At 46.8% G+C, this 20336-nt stretch overlaps 1 protein-coding gene across 2 annotated transcripts in view; it reads left to right on the top strand.

The window, feature by feature from the left end:
* NCAPG (non-SMC condensin I complex subunit G) overlaps positions 1–20336 on the top strand; it is an 859779-nt gene that overhangs the window by 338616 nt on the left and 500827 nt on the right. For both annotated transcript variants that reach the window (XM_069631905.1, XM_069631906.1), the window contains exon 15: positions 5085–5339. In XM_069631905.1, coding sequence (XP_069488006.1) covers positions 5085–5339 — 255 coding nt within the window. The remainder of the gene's footprint in view (positions 1–5084; positions 5340–20336) is intronic.

Genomic DNA, 20336 nt, shown 5'->3' with positions numbered 1-20336 from the left:
GTGAGCCTGGTGAGGAGGTAAGAGATGCTTAATGTTGAGCCTTGCCACCTCCCGTGGTTGTGCATGTGTGTACTGCTATGTATTCTTATATTCATGAGCATGTGAATCCATGCCAGCATGGGTCTGGCATGGATTCACATGCTCATGAATATTCCCCGTAGTCAGGCTGGAAATCCTCGGTAAAGAAAAAATCAGTTTTGTTTCTGAACTGTCTTTCTACTATTAACCAATCACTGATCTCTGGGTCATACTGCCCCCAGCGAACGACTGCCCTCTACCTAAGCCCCTCCTCTAGCAGCCATCTTCAGATTTGGTAGCATGTAAAGTGGCAGTAGCACCAAGAGAAGAGCCGCAGAGGGGTTGGAGGGAGGGTTCGCATGTGAATCCATGCCAGACCCATGTTGGAGAACAACAGTTACAGGTAAGTAACTTGTTCCTTACAGTGCATCATGCAAGGAATGCTTTTATATTCACGTTTGCACAGACTACAGTCTTCCAAAGGGCCTTCCACTTCAAAGCGCTTCAAGGCCATAAAAAATGGCAGTAGGTGGTATACAAATATCAAATGACATAAGGCCCAGCATAGGCAAATTTGTGTAGTCCCTTCTGATGTTGCTAGTCTCAGTACAGTGGCAGAATGGCTGCAAGAATTTTTCAAAGCAATGCCACTTTTCAGGTGCTTCTATTCATTCTCTACAGAAATCTAGGAACAGATTTTACAATTCGGATCATAGATTGTGTAGGCTTAAATAGTAAAGTTGGCTGGGAAGATGGCTCAGGAGCAATGTGTTTCTCGTGCAATCAAGACAAAGCAGAGCAACACAGTTTCAAATCCTTGTCCCGTACTTGGAAACCGGTTCCCAGCATTAAGCACGTTCTAAAAGATTAATTAAAGGAGTCTCTGGTCTCTGGTGGAAGCCCGGCAGGAATAGGCAAACCACCCAGCAGATCTTTGCACAGAAGATCCTGAAGATGGGGATCTGCTGACCTCATTCATGAAGAGTTCACTGACCCTACATATTCAAAAGAGGGGTTAGGGTTCCAGGTCACACATCTCATGAATGAAGACAGAAATGTGGTCTTTGATTACTTGAAAACCAATGTAGATTTGTCCTCCGTTATTTTCAGTAGAAGAGAATATGCTTTTCTGTCAGTACACAGATGAGATACCTTACTTTTTTGCTTATTTCTGGAAAATCTGCTGTGTAAAGAAAGATGAGATACTTACTTTTTTTTTTTTTTTTTTTTCTTTATTACGCTTTTTTTCTTTAGTACTCTTTTTTTTCTTTTACTCTCTTACTCTTTCTTACTCTTTCTTACTCTCTCAGTTCTATGTTCTGGAACTTTGAAGATGTAGGCCAGCCAATCCGATGAAGGATTTTCCTGACGCGTTTGCTTTGTTTAACCCTCACCTGGCCATACTGGCTGTTTGTGCATATCCTAGTCTGAGTTTTCTGCTCCTGGTGGTCTTGTCTGGGCTTCCTGAATTTTCCTGGTGCCTCTCGTGCACTGTATCGCAAACTCCATGCTTCAGCTATTTCCTGTGCCGTTTTCTGCTGCTTCCCTCCACTTACTGGAAGGGTCTCCAACCTTGGTGCTGGATGCTGCTGCAGCCTGGAAGAGGTATTGGGACACTAGCTCCCCACATGTGCATGTTATGATGTCCTAGGCTGCCACCAGCAGCTATCCCCATCATGGAATAGTTTTCTGCTGGGCTATTCACCCTTCTTTGCCCACTGAGCTGTCGGAATCCATTGTCATGGTTTCCCCTCCCCTTTTCAGTCTTTCTTCCTGGATTCTTCACTCCAGGCCTAAAGATTGTCGTGGGAAGGCCATTTCCCAAAACAGACATTTTCCTTGTGTTTAGCTGATCATAGGCTGCGGCCAATGCATCATATTGGGGCATACCTTTGACCAAGTAGGGAGGCGGATGGCTTCCAGAACCAAGGACATGGCCCAAGTGTAGACTCTGCCATCACGTTAGGCACATCAAAGGTCTACAGGACTGATGGATACCCCAGAACCCCATTGATCCATGTAATGAGGGATCATGTGAACCCTCCGCCCCCAATATCTAGTCTTGAAGTGACAGTGGTCTCCCATGCGACAATAGATTTATCATGCTGTCCTTTGTGCCAAAACACGTATTCCTTTTTTCTTTCTAACCTAATAACGCTGCCACATTTTTTTAAATGGATGTTATATATATATTTTTTTTACTTTTATTATTGGAAAAAGTTTGACAAATCTTCTCCCTGGAGGGGGACCCTTCCCATGGGGCCAGGGAGGTGAGGCCGCTAGCCGATGGTCACCCTGGGGGTGGTACTCAGTGGAAGGATCCTATGGGTGGAGTCCCCCTCTATGGGAGAAGGGAGGACTGTTTAGGGAGAAACTGGTATACACACCATCATGCTGTCAGACATAAGACATCCAGCCATCCATGTAGGACTTGGATACCCCCATCCTCCCTTTTTCCTCTTCTAATTTCCTCATGTATAGTAATTATGTAGATTAGGCAGAAGAGACTATGATGAGGAAGCATGGGGGGAGAGTGAATATGGATGACTCCAAAAGCATTGCCATGAGGAAGAGCAGGGCGATGCAAAGCCTTGTGCAGAACCGATACAAACATGCTAGCTATTCGAAGCTTAAAAGAAACCAGCTCATGAAAACTGACATGGAACTCTCCTTTGAGTCTGTTCTGCCCTCAAAGCAACTTCACACCGGGGAGCAGAGCGCCGTGGAGAGGTACAGCGGCAGGCCCGAATGCCTGTTGCAGAGGCGAAGAACAATAAGGCAGGTAAGAACCACGACTTACCTGGTTGTGTGAGAAACCGGCATCCTGTGGCAGAACCCAAGCCACTCGAGTGGTCCAGGCGAGACCCAACGCGTGGAGAGAAACCAGTGCGGGGGAGCTGCCGAGAAACGAAAGAAGACTGCAAAACCCAGGGCAAACCGCAGAAGCCTGCCAGTGTTGCTGAGGACTGGAACCCTTGCAGACCAAGTACAGGGTACGCAGAGGGGGACCGGGAAGGCACAGGGAGTCCTCAGATGCTGTGGTTGGGAGGAAGTGTAGAGCTATTTTTTTGTCATCCCAGTGGGACCGAAGAGATGGACAAGTTCAGAATGGAGGGGGTTAAAGAGTGCCCAAAAGAGACTGAAAGGGAGGCCTGGCATGGAAGAAAACACTGCCTTGTTGAGAGACATTATAACGTTGAGCGTGAGATGTCCCAGGGAAAATACCCTTTGGAACAAGTTAAGAAAAGCCCACTGGGGATGGGGGCGGGGTCGATCCTTTTGCCACAAATCATGAGAAGACCAGAGGAACGGAGTCATATCTTTTGGCAGAAGATAGAGCTGTGATACATAAGACTATTGATGAAGAGAACCTGAGAAACACTTGGGGATGGGGGTTGCCGTCCCAATTTTGTTTCGGATCTTGACACTTTGAACTGCTTGAAGCATCCCAAAGAAGGGAGTTCTCCTGTTATACGCAGGGTGTAGTTAAGTTATAGGTTTTCTGTCGAAGTGTAAGCGACGTAAGTAGGTTTAAGACATAGCACAGTGGACTTTATACTTTTTTGGGACATTCTGACATCCTTAGTTTTGTTTGAGGTAGGGAAACCCCTCTTAATCATAGGGACTGGTAGGGTGCTTCCTTGTTAGCAGTTCAATAAAAGTCTATACCAACAAGCATACCACCTTTGTGTCCCGAGTCTACCTCTGCACCCTTACAAAAGTCATTAAGTGACCAGGGTCCCACTTGTAGGTGAAGGTTTTCATGTGTTTAGGATTAAGATGTTAGATACTGATGATGGGGAACTAGGATTGCAAGCAAGAAACTTTTTTTGCCCATTTGGATTTGTATTTAGTCTATCGGCCCTCATTCTTTCATACCACCTCTTGACCCTCCACACTCTCCAATTAATACAAGAACACCATGTTGGGTATATTGAGAGAAACAGAGGCAGGTGGTATAGAGGCTTACATGTGATTGATTTTATTTCCTGTTAGTGTTTCTGTGCCTTCTGCTTTAGGAAGGTTGTCCATGCCTACAGAATAGGGCTGCAAGACTTATCCTTGACCTTAAGCCCATGGGCCACATCTTTCCTGCCCTAAAAAGTCTTTACTGGCTACCGGTTGCTGCACGGATTAAATTCAAATCTGTCTACATCATCCACAAGGCGGTCTGCGGTCCACACTATTTTTAACTTTATCTTATTAAATACTCTCCCTCTAGACCACTATGTTCCTCTGGCACCAACTCTGTGTGTGAAGTGTTTTTCCAAACAGAGGATAGGTGGTTGTTCGCTTTCCTCTGCTGGCTCCCTCCTATGGAACAGCCTCTCCCTCCCTTTGCGCCTTGAGCAGGACTTTCTTAAATTCCGGATGCTCCTTTAGACATTCCTCTTTACCTCCTCCTTTGCTTCCTCTCTCCTCTGCTAATCATACAGTTGCTGTGATTGGTGTCCAGGGCCCTTATGTATCTTCAGGGCCTCCGACCACCCACACCCAGTCGGCCCAGCTTGTCTACCCTCAGCACTTACATTGGCACATCCTCCGCCCTGGATATTAACACGTACACCTAACGCAGATCCAGGCCATCTACCACTCAACAATCCTAGCACTTCATCTGTGGCTCACCCTTGAGCTTGGACTCCCCAGCACTTACCCCCACTGCCCTCTCCCTTTCTGCACTTGCACATTCTGAATACTACCAAGGCATAGTAGATTCGTCCTTTTTCCTATTTTCCTCTCACTGCTCTTAAATATTGTGTTTTGTAATGTTTCACTCCCTTGTTCCCTCCCTTCGCCTTGTGGCCGCTTTGAAACAGTATTTTACTTGCTGTATAAGCGCCTCACAAGCAAACAATACATAAATACCAAAAGTACAATGCATATATTTAATGCGATATCTTAAGATTGAAACTCAAGGAACTGTTTTGAAATGCGTATGACTTTTGATACCTTAATGGTACATATTTGGATGTTAATTTGTGGTTGACCTGCACCACCTTTTACTCAAATACTTATATATGTTTTTCTCCTAACCTACTCAGTTTACATGTTTGCTTTCATTCTAGATTGCTCAAATTGATGAAGTCAAGGTAAAGATTAGTGCACTTAAGACAGTCTTTGACCAACTGATGTTATTTGGGATGGAAATTTTCAAAGCTAAAAAAGATGGCATCAATGAGACTGAATTCGAAGAGACTGAGAAAACAAATGATGGTTCTGGGGACAAAGAGGACCAGGAAGATCAAAGTGCAGAAACGGAAGAAGAGACTGCTACAGCCAATAATATTCTACAGTTACTGTCTGGCTTTTTGGACAGCGAGGTATGTTTTATTCATATAGTAAATTCTTCATAGTAGTCACGGTTTTTAGCCTGTGAGGTTTTCTTAACTTTGTGTGGACCAATCGCTCATTTGGTGAAATAAGCTGGTCTGAACACACTGTAGAGTTCCAGCACAAATTAGTAAAAGTGCTGGGCATCAAAGCTTTTCCTGGTTGATTTGAAGGAGGGGTTCTTTTTTCATACATGTGAATCGTCCAGGAAATCTGTGATCCATCCCTTTGCTGGATGACATTTGGGATGAAGGCCTGGCTCTCAATAAGACCCCAAGCTCTGCATAGCCAAACACGATAGGCTTGAGAAAAAATAGAGTGCCTGTCTCGGCTCCTAGATGCCTCAGATCGCAGCCGCCCTGGACTCTGTGGTGTCGGCCAACTTGGAGCAAGGGGTGATTAAACCCACCCGCTGTGCCTCTGGGGAATCCAGTATGTAATCCAGATACTTTCTGGTTCGAAGGAAGTCATGGGGGTGGCATCCAATCCTGGACTTGCGGCACCTCAACAAATACTTGCTGTCCCAGATATTCAGGATGGTCACGTTGCAGCACATGCTCGGCCAACTGGAGGAAGGAGATTTCCTGGCTACATTGGACCTGGAGGATTTTTTACGTTCCACTACACCCCAACTATTGGAAGTTCCTGTGCTTTGTGGTTCTGGGTCATCACAATCAGTTCAAGCCTGAAATCGGCACCAAGTGTGTTCACAAAATGCTTGGCCCCCGTGGCAGTGCATCTATGCCTCCAGGGCATACACATCTACCCGTACATGGAGTGCCTCGTCCTTGCGTCATGCGTCTCCCGACAGAACTCTGATTCGCCATCAACTATCTGAAGTCCTGCATGGTGCCATTGCAGAATGCTCTGTTTCTGGGCGCTTGCCTCAATGCGGTCGCATCTTTGGTGTGTCCCTCGAGGAGAGAGTGACAGCCATTTCGGGGAAGGTGCACAGTCTGTCCGCAACTCCATCCACAATGGTTCCGGCCATCAAATCGCTGCTGAGCATGTCATTCTGCATTCACCTGGTCCCATTTTGCCGGCTACAGAGGAGAACGCCACAGGAGTTTCTGGACACTTGGTGCCTCCAAATCCACGGGTAAGTGGACAGACAAAATTGCCCTCAACCAGGAGTTCACACAGTGGTAGGGGGTGCACGCTCACCTTGCTCAGGGTGCCTTGTTTCGGATTCCCCCGTTCCAGCTACAGTCATCACAGATGTTTCTCTGGACAAGTGGGGCGCTCACACCGGACAATCCCACGCCAGAGGCCGCGGGTTTCCAGAAGAGCAGGATGTGCACATCAATGTAGTGGAGCTGCGTCCTGTGTTTTGGGCCCTCGAGTCTTTCCTGCCTCTCCTGTGAGGATTGGTGGTGAGGATTTTCACGGACACAACCACCACTGTTTTACATCCGGAAGCAGGGTGGGACACCCACTCCCGAAAACCATTGCAGATTCCCTCAGCAGGTAGCTGCAATCCTGCCATGAATGGGAACTCCAGCAGGCACAGATGTTGCGTTTCTTCAGCATGTGGGGCCGAAACCAGATCGACCTCTTCGAGACTGCAGTGAACTCGAAATGCCAGGCGTTTGACAGCAGCGTTCCCCAACAGGAGAGCCTGGGAGATGCCTTTTCATTCATATGGGGGGGGGGGCTCTACCTGTCCACTTTCCCTCTGATCCTGCTGTTGCTGCGGGTGGTCATAACCTTCAACCGCTGTCACAGAAAGATGATACTCATCGCGCCGGCTTAGCCCTACCATATCTGGTACCCAGACCTATTCCTCCTGTCAGTGGCCTGGCCATCTGGCTGCTGCCTCCTTCCTGACCCCTCCAGAGAGCACAGAACAATCCTGCACCACTACCCAGCGTCGCTGAACCTCATGGCTTGCCTCCTGCAGCCCTAGAGTTTGGGCATTTTGATATTTCCCCTGGAATGTAGGAAGGTCCTGGACAGGACCGGAGCGTCCTCTACGCTTTCGTGTTACAGCCACAAATGGAAGCGCTTCAGTGTGGTGCAGAACTGAATGGATTACATCTGATTCTCTGACCCACAGCTCCTACCGTACCTGCTGTTATTGGCCAAGGCTGGATTGGTCCACGTCTCCATCAAGGTGCATTTGGCGACATTTCCCAGTACCCATGGTCTCCGGGCAGGCCCTCGCTGTGGTCCCACAGGCTCGTCAAGGAGTTTCTGAAGTGCCTCTTCAGGTTTTTTCCACCAGTGAAGGCGCCTGAACCGGCTTGGCAGCTCAACATCTTTGTAACTAAGCTCATGGGGCCTCCATTCGAACCATTGCATCAGGCACCTCTGAAGTTCCTCTCATGGAGGACTGCTTTCCTGGTAGCCATCACCTCGGCCAGACAGGTTGATTCAGGTCCTTTCCTGCAAGCACCCATACTTGTTCCATGCTGCAAGGCTGCTGGTATGGACCCACCCCACCTTAATGCCAAAGGTTCCTTCTGAGTTCCATCTCAACGAGCCCTTGGTTCTTCCAGTCTTCTTCTCAAATCCTTCTTTGCAGCTTGAAAGGACGTTGCGTTAGCTAGACTCTGCTCCTGCCTTTAAGTTTTATGTGGCATGCACAAAGGACTTTTAGACCTGTGAATCATAGGAAAGGCCCTATCGAAGGCTTGCATCTCCAGATGGCTCTCAAGCTGCATCATGCACTGCCATCGTCTGGCCAACAGGCCTCTTCCAGGACGGTCGAGAGCCCATTCCACTAGAGCCATCCTAGCTACAACAGCGTTTCTCTCTGGTGTTCCCCTGCTCCACATCTGCAGGGCGGCTACATGGAGGTCTATGCACGCCATCACAAGATTCTACTGCGTTGACAGGGATTCCAGAGTCGGCTAGGTGGTGCTGCACAACCTGTTTGAGATTAATCTGTTCCAGGGGTAAGTGTTTGTAGTTCTGTAGAGCTTTGCCACCTCCCGTGGTTGTGTATATGTACTGCTGTGTATTCATGAGCATGTGAATCCATGCCAGACCCCATGCTAGTGAAGGAACAAGTTACTTACCTGTAACTGTTCTCCAGCATGGGCCTGGCATGGATTCACGTGCAAACTCTCCCGTCTTACCCGTTGTGGCTCTAATTGGTTCATACGGTCACTTCACATGCTCCTTTCAAATCTGGATGTGGCCACAGGAAACAACTGTCATTGGATGAGTGCAGTATGACCCAGAGAACAGTGATTGGTTTATGGGAGAAAGGCACTCTTTCAAGCTTAAAGCAAGACTGCTTTCCTTTTACAGAGTATTCCTAGCCTGAAGAAAGGTAATATTCTTGAGCATGTGAATCCATGCCAGATCCATGCTGGAAAACAGTTACAGGTAAGGTAAGTAACTTGTTCCTTGCAGACAGCATGGGCCCCCGTAGAAGAAAAAATGTATGGACTCTGCACTGTCTTTTTTACACCACGATCTCTGCAAGCTGGCCTCGAGAGTGGGAGAAGGGGAGCAACGAATCTCAGATGTGGAGAACGCGATAGTGTGTGTGGAGACGCAATTAGAATCAATCTCGCAAAAACGTAGCTCCCTGGAAAGCAGATGGTGAAGGAAGATTGTGGCGAAAATAATTACATATTCCTGGACTGCCGGAGAGGGAGAAAGGGCCCTGCATGAAGCTTTTTCTGGAACAATGGTTAACAGATTTGATTTGATAGTACCGAAGGAATTTTCCAATTTTTCTCCATTGAAATGATCCATAGGGTGGTGTTGAGCAGCCACAAAATGATCGCACCACCCTGAACTACCAGGAGGACTACTGCAAAATCAACAATTTAACCTTCTTTCCAACATCATTTTTTAGTGCTGGCAGCAGAAAGCAGCATCGGAGGTATCAGCCCATAACCTGACCGTGTGTCACCTACAACTTCCCCTGTAATCGGGTGTCTAAGGGCTCCGCGAATTTTGGGCCTGAGTGATCCGTGTTGCGTCAAAGTGCCCCTTCATACCCGCTGCCACAGAAGAAAGGAACCTATTGGATGGAGCGCGCTGCCTGCGATAATGTATGGACGCACCCACGGGATGTGAGCCGGGAGATATTTGAGACTGCGGCTTGCCCGGCTCTTTAAGGGCACCTCTTACAATTGATCATCCCATGTGTGGGAACCCAGGCCGTGCCCGGCGCGTCGGCAAAGACGGGGAGATTTCTGGTATGCTGTTGCTGCTTGCCCATGTATTTTTTTCAGGCAGCAAGGAGCGTGAGGGACGGGGGGGGGAGCACCTCTGCTAGAGAACACTGTGCAAGGAAGGCAGGCCCTGATCTTGTAAAAGCGGGGACGTTATTGCGGAGCGTGCTGGCCAGTGATTGAGGTGAGGAACAAAGGAGACATAGGAATTATTGGCATAAACGCACCACGCCTTGAAGGCAGCTCCCACCTCTGTATGAAATAAACACTATAACCCAGAAGGCCCTGATGAGTGGTTTGACTTGTTTGCCAGTGAATACTACTAAAGAGGGACATAAGGCAAGGCAGTATATATTGGTGTGTAGCTTGAGTGACTTCCTGGTTTTCACTATAGCCACAAAGTGGCCCTAAGGTATCCCCCCATTAGCAGGATAAACCGCTACTCTGGGGCTACAGTGGATAAGATAGCAACATTGAATGCATCCAGGCATTACCGATCAAGGTGTACTAATGCTTAGGTGACAATAACAACTTAACACATCTGGGTCCTACACTCACATGGATATCACAGAATCTAGATTGGTGACTATAATGATGCTTAAGGGGGGGTGTCAACCAAAAAAAAGCAGAATACACTGGATGTATTCAGTAGACGGGTCGGCACACCCCGCATAGAAAAGATATCGGATACGCAAACGGACATGGCTGCCAGCTAGGTGCTTGAGGAGACATTGAGTCTCAAACAAGTGATGGAAGGAATGCAGGCCGAGTTTGCAGCCATGACAGCATCACAAACCACCAAGCAAGGTTGCGGTTTTATTTTGGTTTGGTTTGGTATAATATGTAAGCACAATTTGGGCTGGTGCATAGTTGTTGGGGAGGGGCGCATGGTATAGGGTGGAGTAAATGGCTCTGATTGGGAGGGCGATGTGGGAGTGGAGTGTAGCTGTACGAGGGTGGAGGGAAAATGGGAAAAACATTTTCAGCATTAGACAGAAAATCAGAAGAATTGGCAAAAGGAAATCTGATTCAAGATGGTACTTACACAGCAGCATGACATATACTACTAATCTGTGCTACCCTGGAGACTATTGGAGCCCTTAGTTGGAGCGTTAGTGGGCTGGGGAATTACACTAAAGCAAGGAAGATTGCTGTGTATGCGAACTGCATAATGTACAGATATTATTCTTGCAGGAGACCCATTAAATTATGGGGGGAACACATCCTTTGTAGCAACATGGGACCCGAACAGATACTACACCTAATATTCAACACAATCTAGGGGAGTGTTAATTTTGAATTCATACGGACCGAATGTTGATGACCCTGCTTTCTATTCTACTATAGAGGACTTGATAATGCCGTACATGCCTGTAGCAGTGATTTGTTGAGGCGATATGAACACTATATTAGATTTAATATTTGTCCGCACTGGATCTAGCAGCCGTCCGCTGTCAAAGGCAGCTAACTAAGTGTATCATCACTCTACTTGAGAGCTTTAAGCTACATGACATATGGGGACTACTATATCAGCGCGAAAAGAGATATATACATTACACATAACATGACTTCAAGAATAGGTATGTACCTGACATCGTACCACCTATTGGTTCAGGTGACGGAGGTGGATATGTATCCTCGCACATAATCGGACCATTCCCCGATTTTGTTATCCTTTAAATGGGGCAATGCCCCAGTAGACGGCGGGGCATGGAGGTTCAAATCACTGGCACTACAAGATTTAGTTTTCAAAACAGACATTGAGGATATTCGCACATATTTATTAACTAATGACAACAGTCTTTCACGCCACACTGTGGCAAGCATTTAAAGTATACGCAAGAGGAATGACGATGTCACTAGAAATGGGAGTACTGCGCACTATACGTAGGTACTTAGCAAGATGTGAAGAAACATGTCAGATTCTGGAACAGGAGTATGCGGCGTCACCTTAGCGATAATACAAGATCACCTAGAAAACTTTAGGACGCTAGCGGATCGGGAAATACAGTACTTTGCTAGACTGACCTTAGCCAGGAAATCTGGAGAGGGGGACAGACCTGGGAAAATGCTGGCCAGGCGAAATCGCATAGTGGGAGTAAAGGATGAAAACCAGAGGATGGTTTACACCGAGCAAGGGATTAATGACGTGTTTATGGGCTTCTGCACCTCACTGTACTGTGCACAGGGGCAAACTAATATAGGTGAACTGACTGAATTATTAAATGACATCCCCTTGTCCATGCTGTCCCTAAAAATAGAGTTCAATTAAATGTGCCTTTTACAGACCGAGAACTTATGCGGGTGATTAGAGACTTATCCAGAAACAAAGCGCCTGGACCGGACAGGCTTACTGCCGAATTCTATAGGGAATCCGTCCACACTGGCCAGCTACCCCGATCTTTGCTGGAATATGAAGTGACAATATACTTAATAAGGGAAACCCAATGATGTGTGGATCCTACAGGCCACTGTCGTTAATGAACATTGATACAAAAATCTATGCTAAGACCCTATCTAATAGACTGCTTCCATTAATGCCAGCTCTGATTCATCAAGCTCAAGCAGGATTTATCCCTGGCAGGGCAACCTCACTAAATCTGAGACAGCTATATCCCCAGAAGCAAACGTGGTAGCAGTAGCCATAGACGCCCAAAGGCATTTGACATGGTCTCATGGCCTTTCCTATTTGCAGTTCTTAATAAATGTGGCTTGGGGAATGCCTTAATCAGCTACGTTAAACTGCTGTATACGAAATCCATGGCCGCTGTTCGCACAATCTGCATCATTTCAACTTAGTAGGGAAACGCGAGAGGGCTAATAAGGGTGTCCGCCCAGAGCTCATTTCACTTTACGCAGACGACATACTACTATATATTCGGGATCCACAACACAATTTAGATCCAATAATGCAAGACATTAGCCGTATTGGTGCATACTCTGGATTCACAGTAAATTATAGTAAGTCAGAAATATTCCTTCTACCTAATAACACTCCCTCGCCCTCAAATTAAGACTCAATTGGGATGAGTCCCGGACAGTGTACGTATGCCATTGGCAGGGAAATAGCTTTAATAAAGATGATATTAGTACCCAAGATGCTGTCTTTTATTTATAAGTGAATGTACCTGTCTGGACGGGGGAAAACATGGTTTACTAAGTTGCATTGAAACATGTCTGTTTCTGTGGCACGCATGGGCAGTACAGAAAAAATGGCTGGAAATGGCATTTCCATATGCTCTGAGGGGATTTAATGGGGCTAATATGGAAGTATACTGGCTGTCGGCCCAAGCTCAACATGCAACACACTGGTATAATGTGGATACACCCCCGCCGCATGTTAAACTAGCGAGAAAGACAGCGGGTAGAGCGGATATAATGACGCTAGTGCTAGATAGGTCATACAAAGATGAGTGCAAATATGACCCATGTTCACTAGAAGCATGGAAGCTAATATTTGCGACTCCGTACTATTGCTAGCTTACACTGTGGGACTATCCACACCTCTTGTTCCCCTCCTCCCCCCTAAAAAACTTGATTAAACAACAATGGCAATCCAGGGGATATAGGACTATTGGAGACTTATTTTCAGAGGGTGAATTTAATTCGTCATTCGATCACTGTAAAGATAAACCTACACTCTCGCCGACAGATGTATTACAATATTACAGAATACGGGCTGCGTTACGCAATAAAGGGTTTGAATAACCAAACAAAAATACTGTCCTACATCGCTAGCTCCATGGGCTGTCGCTATGTGTTATCTACATTGTATAGGGAGGTCCTTTCATCTTCCCCCAGAGGCTTGGACCGCTCATGGGAAAAATGCAATGCAGAGTTAAATATGACAGTTACCGATGGGCAATGGTCAGCAATGTGTATGTTTACCACAGAAGTGTCTCTGAATATGCATTTACAGTTGATTCAATATAAAATACTACATATGTTACACTATACGCCCCTCAGAATCCCAAAAATATACCCAGACACTGACTGGCACTGCCTGAGATTTTGAGCACAGGATGCTGGTATATTACACACGTTGTGGAGTTGTGTGGCTTTTGGACATTTTTGGGAATCGATATACGCTGCATTGTCTTACATGATGGGTAGACAAATACTGCTTTCTCCATTGTCAGCTATGTTTGGTATGTGGCGAGGGACAATGGACAAAAAACTAAGAGCTCTCTTAAACATTGGATGTGTGGTTGAAAAAAGATGTATACTAAGAAATTGAAATCCCGTAATGCACCAACTTTCAGGTAATGGCTCAAAGAGTTAACATGGATTGATGTCTATGAGGAACAGTATATACTGGGACTGCTCCACTCGACTAAACCACAGGACATTTGGGACAAGTTTACAGACTACCTGGCCAATGATGAAAGGTTGGGAAATCATTAGCACTTTAGATGGGATATTGAGAAAGCAGAATGCTGATTGTGTATGCACCGTATCATGTACCTTATCCTAAATGTGTTAACTGAACTGTCATGTTATGCTGAACCTAAAAATAAAAGCCAAATAATTTCCTAACTCCTAAATTACAGGGACCGTGATGCGCTGCTGCAAATAGCGAGGGCACCGAGCCCAATCACCTACAACAGATCTTGTACAGGGTGTTGCCAGACTACATCAGGGAAGTACAGCGAGCACGGCAATCCATTGAGACTCTGCTGAAGTTTATATTGTTGGGCATTAAATATGCATGAGATTTGTTGGAAACACAGATCATGTCTGCCCAAGGGCCTAGGCAGCACAAGGAGCAATCTTAACTGGAACTTGGTCGGGTGTCATTCCCAGCCCTGACTGTCTGTTAGGTCTCTGAACCACTTGACGGCAGCATTGACATTCAGGAAGCGACGGGTGATGGACATACTTGGACAAATTCACTTCAGCTCTAATATCAAGAGGCTGCCAATTCTCCTATAGACGATTCCAGCTCTTGAGGTCACGGTTTAATGGCGTGCATCTGGCAGGGATTTGAGTCTTGCACTGGCTATCTCTAAGGCCTTCCCGCACATGGTTGACTTTGTTCTCTCGGTTCACACAGAATTGGGGCAATAGGTGCTTCAAGTTGTGTGGGGGAGTTCCGGGAGGGGGTAGTGGGAAGTTTCTTTTTGCTGTTATACATGTTTATTTGCATTGCTTATGATATTGTTAGGGAGAATTCTCTGTTTAGGCTGAATTTCCCTACCTAGTGAGTCCCCCAGCAGCTTTGCTGGATTTCTGGGGTTTCTTTTTTTCTCCTGCCAAGAGTGAGACTCTTTTACCCTCACTCTTGGACATGTTGAAGTGTGTTTTCTTGGTTAAACCTTGTGTTGAATGGGCTATGGGGTCTTTTACTCCATAGGGCCTCATGTATTTTTGTGATGTGGGTTACACAGCACCCTCTGTGCCGTGACCCAGGGGTGTCCTAGGGTCTCCCCAACATAGACTCCATACCCTGGGACTGACTACTGTCTCCCAGGGCATGTAAAGTCACCAAAGACTTTGCTAGTCTTGAATCCTGAACAGAACCAGTACAAACCATCATATTGTGGACGTACTGGCTGGGGCAATTCGATTGCCCCAGGGTCTGTTAGTCGAGGGGGCACGTCTCCGTCCCCCCTGATCGAGTTTTGGCTGGTGGCAGTGGAAACTACGTTTTATATTCGACCGCGAATATTTTCCTATGGGATTTCCCATTGTTTTAGGCTAACACATTTAATTATTTATTTACGGTAGCCTTAAACATACCGCCGGTTTATATATTTATTATTATAACTCCGGTTGGGACTTTTTGCCAAAACTTGATCCAAAAATGGCGTTGGCGTTCGCCTCTGTAACTCTGACCCAAAGTGGAGCCCTTTGTTCCACTTTTGGCGGGCTTCTCCACAGAAGCCCTCCAAAGTGGTGCCACTCTGTCTGGGGTACTTAGGAGGGGTGGAGGGGGGTTTAGGCACCCTGGACTGAGTTACCTTGGTAACTCAAGTCGCACTCCGTCCTGATTGGCCCAAGTGGTGAGCCGGCCGGCTCACCACTTAGCATGTTTGAGTGACAGCTAGGCTGGGTGAATGGGGGTTTGCTGCATAAAAGCAGGGCTTTGGGGACTGGAACTTCAGAAGTCGCCACAGGACCAAGAATCCGACGAGGGAAGAGCTGAGCCGACCTGCTTCGACGACACCACCCGGTGGAGCCCTGCTGAACCGTCTCACCACTTTTCCCGACGACCGAGGAGAACTCTTAACGGAGTGGCTCCTTCCCTTGACTGGTGGGGACAACCAGTTTTCACCTTCTTTTCGCTTCTCGAGGTATCTCGTGGCCGCCTTGCCCGTGCCAAGCACCCCGGCAACCGGAATACCACATTTTTACCCCTAACCGCGAAAGTCGGTACAACCCTTTAACCGGAGGACTCCGCGGTTGGTTTCTTCCCGGGCAGTGCAACGACCTTCTTCTTCTGCTCTTCAGCGAGAACTTCTTCTCCCCTGACCGACGTCGAGCCTTGCTGCCACTGCCTGGAACAACTGCCACTGCTGGAGGACCCTTTCCGCTTAAGGTACCGTGTTCCGCCTGGCTTCCCTTGCCACCGACTGTACGGGGTAGATTTAGCCCCCGGCTTTCGAACCTGGGAGTGCCTGGGACACCCTGGCTAAACTTTCTAAGCCACTCTAAACTCTTTCTAACTCTTTGCAAGACTTTGAATCCCTAATAACAGTGTGATCTTGGGCACATTTTTCGCTCCGGCTACTCTAAGAGTGGGCCCTGCCTAGTGACTTTTGCTCACCTGTGACTTTGTACTTCTTTGAGCCTATTGCAAGTGTTCTGGACCTTAGAGTGGTGTGTTTAACCTAATTCTGCTCCTTCTCCCTTCTTTTTACCTACTAGAGTGTCATCTAACGTTAAGCGCTCACCTCTGTTTGAATTATGTGGTGTTAACCTAGAGTTGTCTAGATAGGAATAAGGATTGGGACTGCTTTCCATGACTGTGTTTAGAGTGTTTTACTATATTTTTTGCTAGAGTGTTTTCAACTTATATGTTCTTGAAAATAAATAACTATATACTTTTGAAACCAAGCTCTGGTCAGTGTTTGCTTGTGCTATTGTGTCTGAGTACATATTGTGTATACTTTACATACTGCCTAACTCTTCTTGAGGGAAGTCTGACTGCTCAGCCACAGCTACCAGGTAAATCTGGGTGGTGCAGACTGCTACCAAGTGGGTTTACTGCTATACCTGTGGTCTTAAATCTTTTGCAGTGTTCCCCAAGGGAACTGCACAGGTTTCTGCCTAACAGATATCCACTTTCAGGTGTAAGGGCTCCCTTAGCAATACCCTGATGGTACTTAAAATGAAACAGATAATACGAATTCCTGGGGATGATGGCATGCGGGGACGCTGTTTCTCTACTAACTTGGAATGTGAATGGCCTGCGAACTCGCATAAAAAGAAGGCTGGTTTTGCAGTTACTTAATAGATATTCACCAGACTTTGCCCTGCTCACAGAACCGTACCTTGTGGCAACAGAATGCAATTTTTTTTTCGGAGAACAATTATACAATGGCTTGTCATGCCAGTTTCTCCAGGAGCTCGGGGCACCCTTATACTAATTCACAAGGGGATTCCCTTTAAACTGCTGGAGGTACACCCGGACCTCCGCGGTTGCTTTGTTTTGGTAATGGGGGAGTTGTGGGACAACATGGGGTGTTGTAGCTGTGTATGCACACCCCTCTCCTTCCCCACGCTTACGTTGGAATTGTTGAATGATCTACAGGCACCAAAAATGCATAACCAACCAGGCACATGGGTCTTAGGGTGGGGGGGGGACTTTAATGGCGCCATGGGTCTGATTCCGGACTGAACTTGTATAACTAACAGGAACACAAGTGGCCCACCAAGCTTTGATCCTTTTCCACAGCCCTCAGTCTAATGGACGCATGGAGAATGTTGCATGTCTCCGAGCAGTGGTTCTTGTTTTTCTCAGGGGCGCTTGCCTTGATATCAAGAATTGACTATTTGTTCATCCCACACAACGACATTCACAAGCTCATCGCAGCAATATTTCTGGCTAGGGGAATCTGATCACTTGCACTTTTTATTGAGTTTAAAAGAGGGCGCACAAACCCTGCTGTGAAGTGGCAGCTGAATTCATACTATCGTGGCCTCCCCAAATTCATAGGACTGTTGCAGACGATGACAGAATTATTCTTCTCCGTTAACCAAGCTTCAGACGACAGTCTGCCTGTGGGAGGGGGTACAAGGCAGTCTTTGGGGGGGGGGGGGGCAATCCTGTTGGTGGCAGCAAAACACACACTTTGTAAGGGACCCTGGCCGAAGATAACTTTCGTACCTCTGAGTCTCCTACTGCCCAAGAGGCTTTGTTGGCTGCTCAACAAACACGTAGAAACTTAGCTGTAGACAATGTTCATTGGGCCTTGCATAGCCAAATTCACGAGTCAGCAGATAAAGCGGGCAAGTTGTTAGCTTGGTTGGAAGGAAGACTGAGGCAGTGGCCATGTGAGAGCCTTGCATGATGTTAATGGGGATATCTTCACGCAGTAGGCAGAAACATTTGGTGCATATTATCATTGCCCACAGAAGGCGACAGCGTCTGTGTAGCCGAACGTTCTAGCAGCAATTGCCCTGCCCAGGTTCACTGAGCAACCGGCAATGGGGTTCAAAACTGACATCACTGAAGAGAAAATAACCACAGCAGTGTCTCAGCTACAGTCTGGGAAGACCCCAGGACCAAATGCTGATTTTTGGCCCTCGACAAGCACAAGTTGGGCACAGAATATGAAGCATTCGTCATCTAAGATACACAGATGCCAGTTTTGGATCGGGTCAAAACTCTTGGGATGATGGTCGCGGCATCTGTGGGGGCAGAGGCACAAGTGAACTTCCTACATAAAAATAATGCCTACTACACACGACTGTTGCGAGCTATCCTTCCATTTCTAAATGAAGACAATACAGCCACCATTGCCAGGGCCATTATCCTGTCTAGTTTGGATTATGGCAATGCGCTGTTGCTTGGGGCCACTAAGAAGGGGTTTGAGAGATGTCAGGTCATGGAGAACAATTCTGTGCGCATTGTTAAAGGGATCAAGAAAAGAGAGCCTGTATTGGAGAGAAGAAACTCTGCATTGGTTAAGGATTGAAGATAGGATCTTATTCTCTTATTCAAATCCATGACCTTAGTGCACAGGTGCATATACGGCACTGCACCAGTGTATCTGAAGAAACGGTTTGCGAGATACATTCCGACTAGGTCGTTGAGATCAGAAACACAAGAATTGCCCCTCTTTAGTAGAGCAATGGGTTTTTCGGTCGAGCCTTCCTAGTACAGGCAGCACACCACTGGAATAGACTACCCCTTTCCCTCCACCTTGAGTATAACCTGAATTTCAGGCAACATTTGAAAACTAATTTGTTTAAATGAGTCCACCCTGAGCCAGTAATGCCTGTCGAATTCCTGCTGCTTTTGTCTTTGTTATTGTTATACGTCCTCCACGTTGAAGCGCTCCGATGCCTGCGGGCTACCGACGCTCTACAAGCATATAAATAGAAAATAAATAAAATGGCTTCCGGATATAGGTATAGAAGAGGCTCGGGGTCCTTGTTATCGGACCATTACAATGACGCTTTACATACTATAGGCAAGAAGGTTGCCTTCCCCCATACCTTTGGAAAGTGTGCATTATGGTTCTCCCCAAATTGGGTAAGCCTCCCGAACGTTGCGCCTCTTACAGGCCGATTTTCACTTCTAAAAGGGGAAGCCAAGATCTTGTCTCATGTTTTTGCTAATCGTGTATTTGGGGTTGATCGGTGCATTGCCCCATCTGGATCAGTGTGGGTTCATGCCTACCAAATCCACACCCACAAATCTCCAAAGAGTGCATTTTGCTTTAAGTCAAGCTCCTGCGTTGCCAGATCCGCTTTGTCCTCCTCTCATTGGATTTTGAGAGGCTTTTGATTCCGTTCATTGGGACTCCCTGTGAGCAGTTATGGGAAATATGGGGTTCTATACCTCTCCCATGGCAGAGGTCTGAGTCAATTGGATATCCTCAAGAACCTTCCCCCCTGGGACGAGGGACGCCGCAGGGCTGCCCCTCTCGCCCTTACTGTTCACGTTGGCCATAGAACTGCTGGCAATTAAACTTACAACGGATCCGTGCTGGGTGGGATATGTGACCCTGGGGAGAGAAGAATGTGTTTCGCTATACGCGTAGGACCGATTTACATGGGGAAACCCTCGAACTCCTGCCACAAAGTAATTTGAATATTAAAGGAGTACCAGGGGTTTAGTGGACTTACAATTAATTGGCAGAGATCGGTTTTTAGTCCCAATACAAGGGGGAGTTGAGGCAGTCCCTATCCAGTTTCTGCATGGGTTTCAGATATTTGGGCATCCATGTGGGTCCTAGTCTTTCAGACTTTCTTCAGCTACACCTTCAACCGCTGATGGATAAATTTGCTCAAGACGTGATGCATTAGCAATCTCTTCCGTTGACGTTATTGGGTAAAGCAGCCCTTTTTAAAATGCTAATGCTTCCTGCATTTCTTTGTTCTCAAAATGTGTATCTACTGCTTCCCAAAGCAGTTCACTTTGAAATGGAGGTTGCTCTTGTGGAATTGTTGTGGGGGGGGAGGAAAGAGCCATGTATTGCCCTAAAAACTCTGCAGCTCTCTGTATGGGGAAGTAGGGACTGATTGAGAGATGGGTATACCCAACCGCCAGCGATATTACTTGTCTGCGCAATTGGTATCTGTGAACAATTGGCTACACAGAGACAAAGGCTACCTCATATAGCAATAGAAAAAGAATGGATAAAGGGGAAACCATTCACACAAGCGCTTTATGGGGGATGGAGG

This window comes from Ambystoma mexicanum, chromosome 6q (assembly GCF_040938575.1).
Source record: "Ambystoma mexicanum isolate Mex_15411 chromosome 6q, UKY_AmexF1_1, whole genome shotgun sequence".
In the NCBI taxonomy this organism is placed as follows: domain Eukaryota; kingdom Metazoa; phylum Chordata; class Amphibia; order Caudata; family Ambystomatidae; genus Ambystoma; species Ambystoma mexicanum.
The sequence above is the reverse complement of the archived record's forward strand: the minus strand, read 5'-3'. Positions and strand labels throughout refer to the sequence as shown.